Below are 6,143 nucleotides of genomic sequence, written 5' to 3' on the forward strand. Positions count from 1 at the left end.
GATTGTATAATATTTATGACTATTTATTGAATGACCCGATTACGTGATCTACTAAGTTAATATAACTTATAGGGTCAAACGATCATCTATAAAAGTATGAGGACTATTGTGCAGATACTACTTTTGATAGCTTTAATTTTATTATGGGTGAAATTAGAGTTATAATGAAGTTAGGGACTCGTTCTCTAAATACGGGGTTATGGTCCCCAAGTGCAACATAATAAATACATCGATAGATTCCCATTCCTATCAATGTTACAGAATACAGAAAACATATTCTCTGTAAAAGCGTTGACACTTGGAAGACCAACTTCACGAATCATCAAGAACATCACATCATGAATCTGAATCCATGTACGCTTCCGCTTGTTTATCAATCTTATTCAACATGTATGATTTATGTGAATCATTAATTTGATTCCAACAATTGGTATCAGAGCCAATACATGTTGGAACGAATTGATAATTAGTTGATTTATAATTTTGTTTTGGATTCGATAACTATGTGATCTGTTCGGATGAAAATTCGAAACTGTGTTTAAATTTGTTCAATTCATCCGAAATTGATTGATTCAATTCATTCAATTTTACTGCACGCAAATCGAGATATGATAAGTATAGTTAAGGAATTCTTGTTCTGTGTGCGATTATTTAATCAATCAAATTGAATTTTAATTGTCGGTGGAATTCTTCTTCATCAAATTTCATGTTGGATTCTTAAATTTCTGCATTCGAGAACGGGCCTGAAAACTGATTTCTGTCAAAATTTGAATCTGTCAAATATATATATATATATATATATATATATATATATATATATATATATATTTTTTTTTGCTGGAGCATTCCTGTTTCCAAAATTCTCTGACCGCCATTCTTTTATTCCGACGAACGGAGAGTCGGCAAGTCCCGACGAACGGAGAGTCGGCAAGTCCCGACGATGTCGGAGCAGTTGACGGCGGTTGAGGCGGTGAAACGTTGGCCCTGTTTTGTGAAACAGCGCGTCTGTTTACGTTTAATTCAGTTTCTTGGGGCTGAATAGTTGTGATGTTTTGCAACGAAAGTGATTTGGTCGTTTTCTAAAATATAATTGGCCAACAAAAGTTTATTTATTTTTTCAAATGCATTTTAATAGCCGACAGTTGCTATTACGTTTTGTAACTCAATTATTTAACAATTAACTTAAATTGTTGATTTCTTTTCAATTGAGAACAGTAGCTAATGTTTTCCTTTTGGGCTTATTTATTATGTTTAGAAAATAGCCCAAAAATTAAAACTGTAATACAATTAAAGTAATTAATTGTTTTGGTTTTTAAGTAATTAATTAAATAATGACTTAAGTTTTTGTTGTCTATTATTCTAAATGAGTTAATTAAAGCATTAACTCGCCAAAGTGGGCTCTGATGTGTAGATTAATTTATTTGGAATGTATAGGTTATTTGTATACTTGAAATACATGCAAATAGTTAATCGGCCCAAAGGAAGAATGTTATTTGGCCGTGTTTCTTGTGTACTTTGTGGTAATAATATGAGATTATCCTTAAGTCATTGTGGACACTAAGTCGGCCCAAAGGAAGACTTATTGTTTGACAGGAAATGATTATCTATATTTGATTACTATGTATTAAGATGTCACTTGCGAGTTATTATTTTGTCCAAAGATGAAATTTTAATGTTGTGCCGACATCTTGAAATGGGAATTGTCATTATTTAATTTATTTACTTATTATTTCCGTGAGCTAATTATTGTCCTACTTGTTATATTTGTTCTTTGCTAGCTCAAGAATCTGCTATTGGTTTTCTAAATTCCATTCCTGTACTTAAAGGCAATACCTATGCATCATGGAGAAGCAAGGTATTGATTGGTTTGGGGATTGCAAATTTAGACTATGCACTTCGAACGGAGCAACCCGCCCCTCTTACTGATGAAAGTTCCGATGAGGATAAACGGAATTTTGAGAGGTGGGAACACTCCAATCGCATGAGTCTTATGATTATGCAACATGCTATCCCTGAAAACTTTCGTGGTACTGTCCCAAAAGAAGCAACTGCTAAAGAATTCCTCGAGGCCATTGATATGAATTTCGCAAGCAATGAAAAGGCCGAAACGGCTTCATTGATGCATAAACTTGTGACTATGAGGTATAATGGCCGAGGGGAAATTCGGGAGCACATTATGGAAATGTCAAACACTGCTTCAAAGCTTACGGCACTTAATTTGACGATCAGTGATGATCAATTAGTGCATTTGGTTATGATATCTCTTCCTCATCAATTTGATCACTTCAAAGTTAGTTACAATACTGTGAAGGATAAATGGTCATTGAATGAGTTGATTTCTCATTGTGTTCAAGAGGAAGAGAGGTTGAAGCAAAGTAAGACAGAAAGTGCTCACTTAGCAACAAGCTATAGGGGTAAACGAGGAAAGGACAAAGGAAAGAGGATTCTTTCCGAGTTCGCTAAGGGGAAGAGGATTCTTCCCGATTCCTCCAGAAATGTTGCGGGTCCATCTGCAAAACAGTTTAAGAAGGAAAGATCAGGTTCAGTTTGCTTCTTTTGCAAGAAAGATGGACACAAGAAGAATGATTGTGAAGAATATCACGCTTGGCGCGTGAAGAAGGGTACATCTTTCACTTATGTTTGTTCAGAAGTTAATTTAGCTTCTGTACCTGGACATACTTGGTGGCTAGATTCTGGTGCTACTACTCACATAAGTGTGTCCATGCAGGGTTGCCTCCAGTGCCGAAAGCCGATTGATGCTGAAAGATTCATCTATGTGGGCGATGGCAAACAAGTTGAAGTGGAGGCAATAGGCACATTTAGATTATTACTAAAAACTAGTTGTTATTTGGATTTAGAACAGACATTTGTTGTACCGTCATTTAGACGGAATTTAATTTCTATTTCTGTATTGGACAAATTCGGTTATACTTGTTCATTTAGAAATAGTAAATTTAGTCTTTATCTAAATTCAACTTTGGTTGGCACCGGTTCTCTTTCTTATGGTGATAATCTTTATTTGCTTAATACTATTACTTCATTTAATGAAGCCCTGCATGTGAACTCACAAGGTACAAAGCGTAAATTAATGAGTGAGAATTCTGCCACAATTTGGCACAAACGTCTGGGTCATATCTCCAAACGGAGAATAGAAAGACTTATATCAGATGGAATTCTTACCATTCCCAATATGGCAGACTTTCAAGTCTGTGTTGAGTGCATTAAAGGGAAACAAACAAACATTAGGAGATTTGAAGCCAATCGGACTACAGACGTCTTAGAACTTATCCATACAGATATTTGTGGACCGTTCCCTACTGCTTCTTGGAATGGTCAACGATATTTTATTACGTTCATAGACGATTATTCCAGATATGGTTATTTATATCTAATAAGTGAAAAATCTCAAGCACTGGATACGTTCAAGAGTTATAAGGCCGAGGTTGAAAATCAACTTGGCAAAAGAATTAAGAACGTCAGATCTGACCGTGGTGGAGAATACTATGGTAGATATGACGGCTCAGGTGAACAACGTCCAGGACCTTTTGCCAGATTCCTAGATGAATGTGGAATCGTTCCCCAGTACACAATGCCTGGTAGTCCTACCATGAATGGTGTTGCTGAAAGACGAAATAGAACCCTCAAGGATATGGTTAGAAGCATGATTAGTCATTCTACTTTGCCAGAATCCCTTTGGGGAGAGGCACTTAAGACCGCAACATACATCCTAAACCGTGTACCTACTAAAGCAACTGCCGTAACCCCTTATGAATTGTGGACGGGCAAAAAGCCCAGCTTAGGTCATTTACATGTTTGGGGTTGTCCAGCAGAAGCTCGGCCTTATAGGCCAAACGAGCATAAATTGGACTCTAAAACGGTAAGTTGTTACTTTGTAGGTTATCCTGAGCGGTCAAGGGGTTTCAAGTTCTATGATCCCACAACTAGATCATTTTTCGAGACGAATAATGCAAGATTCTTTGAGGAAGTTGAGTTTGGGGGGGAAGATGGTATGAAGAATGTTGTCTTTGAAGAGGAAGTAATTTCACTTCCCTTCATTCCAGAACAAGACGACACTCTCGTAATTCCTGTTCCGCCTCCCGAACAACAACATGAAGAACAACCTCAACCTCCTCAAGAACATGACGAAGTAGTGCCACTAAGAAGATCCACTAGAGTGAGGAGACCTGCAATATCTACAGATGAATATATTGTATATCTCCAAGAGCATGAGGTAGACATTGGAGTGATGGAAGATGACCCAGTCACTTTTCGTCAAGCCATTGAAAGCCCTAATGCTCAAAAGTGGATCGATGCTATGATTGAAGAGATTAAGTCTATGCAAAGCAATGACGTTTGGGATCTTGTCCCATTGCCTGAAGGTGCAAAACCCATTGGTTGCAAGTGGATTTTTAAGACCAAACGGGATTCGCAAGGCAATGTGGAAAGATTTAAGGCTCGTCTTGTAGCTAAAGGCTTTACTCAGAAAGAAGGCATCGATTTTACCGAGACTTTCTCTCCAGTTTCAATGAAAGACTCATTCAGAATAATCATGGCACTTGTGGCTCATTTTAATTTGGAGCTACATCAGATGGATGTAAAGACAGCATTTCTTAATGGCGACATTACAGAAACGATTTATATGGTGCAACCTGAAAACTTTGTGTCGGGCGACCCAAAGAAGATGGTATGCAAACTTAAGAAATCCATCTATGGTCTTAAACAAGCGTCTCGTCAATGGTATGTTAAATTTCATCAAGTTGTCGTCTCATTTGGTTTTGAGACGAATCCTGTTGATGAATGCATATACTATAAGTTCAGTGGGAGCAAATTCATTTTCCTAGTTCTATATGTCGACGATATTCTACTTGCTTGCAACGATGTAGATTTATTACGTGACACCAAGAAATTTCTTTCAAGAAAATTCGAAATGAAAGATCTTGGTGATGCTTCTTTTGTATTAGGAATCCAAATACATCGGGATCGTTCCCTAGGTGTACTTGGATTATCACAAAAGAGCTACATCGATAAAGTGTTGGCAAGATTTGGCATGAAAGATTGTAGACCAGGAGATACCCCTGTGGCTAAAGGTGATAAATTCAGTTTAAATCAATGCCCCGAAAATGAGCTTGCAAGAAAGGAAATGGAATTACTTCCCTATGCATCGGCTGTGGGAAGTCTTATGTATGCACAAGTATGCACGCGTCCGGATATTGCGTTCATAGTAGGCATGCTAGGTAGATATTTGAGTAATCCCGGTATGGATCATTGGAAAGCAGTCAAACGTGTTTTGCGGTATCTGCAAAGAACAAAGGATTATATGCTCACTTATAGGAAATCGGATCAGCTTGAGATCATTGGGTATTCTGATTCGGATTTCGCGGGATGCCAAGACAGTCGTAGATCCACGTCAGGTTATGTGTTCATGCTAGCCGGAGGGGCTATATCATGGAAAAGTGTTAAACAAACATTGATAGCCACCTCTACAATGGAAGCAGAATTCATAGCTTGCTTTGAGGCATCACAACATGGAGTATGGTTGCGGAACTTTATTCAAGGACTGCAAATTGTGGACAGTATTGAAAGACCACTCAAGTTATATTGTGACAATAAGTCCGCAGTCATGTACTCCAACAACAACAGGAGCTCGTCGAAGTCCAAACACATTGACATCAAGTTCCTTGCTGTTAAGGATAGAATTCAGAGTAGACAATTGCAAATTGAACACTTAGGTTCGACTTCCATGCTTGCGGATCCTTTCACTAAAGGTTTACCGCCTTCGGTCTTTCATGAGCATGTATTTCACATGGGTGTTCGACCTTGTGATACTTTGGTTTAGTGGGAGTTTATGTTCATATATGTAATGATATTGAATTTCAATTATTAAGTGCACACTTTAGTTACTATGGTTTTAGTTACTTTGAATTATGCTTTGGTATTTTCTGATCTCACTATAGTTTCAGAGGACCAGTTGGAAATAGACATGCAAAAGATCACATAGCATGTAATTTTCATGCTGCACACTCATATTTTGATTTGTGTTGCTGGATGTGTTGATATTTGTGATCACTGATGAGTTTAGTCATGTATACGTGTTGTGACTTAAACTTCTTTGGTTCTATATTAACATGCTTAGTAGACCGGAT

At 37.5% G+C, this 6,143-nt stretch overlaps 1 protein-coding gene across 1 annotated transcript; it reads left to right on the forward strand.

The window, feature by feature from the left end:
* The first annotated feature begins 274 nt into the window (after positions 1 to 274).
* On the forward strand, positions 275 to 2,970 carry LOC121771317. Its single transcript, XM_042168099.1, has 3 exons — positions 275 to 354; positions 1,779 to 2,621; positions 2,729 to 2,970. Exons 1-3 carry the CDS (start codon positions 339 to 341, stop codon positions 2,755 to 2,757), a joined length of 888 nt encoding a protein of 295 aa, XP_042024033.1. The 5' UTR covers positions 275 to 338; the 3' UTR covers positions 2,758 to 2,970.
* Positions 2,971 to 6,143: the final 3,173 nt, after the last annotated feature.

The sequence above is a fragment of the Salvia splendens genome, chromosome 16 (genome assembly GCF_004379255.2).
Source record: "Salvia splendens isolate huo1 chromosome 16, SspV2, whole genome shotgun sequence".
Lineage (NCBI taxonomy): Eukaryota > Viridiplantae > Streptophyta > Magnoliopsida > Lamiales > Lamiaceae > Salvia > Salvia splendens.

Excerpts from the sequence above, each read along its gene's own strand:
- LOC121771317 (XM_042168099.1), top strand. Across the intron at positions 2,622-2,728 it reads CGCTTGGCGCGTGAAGAAGG|GGTTGCCTCCAGTGCCGAAA; the intron begins GTACATCTTTCA and ends GTGTCCATGCAG.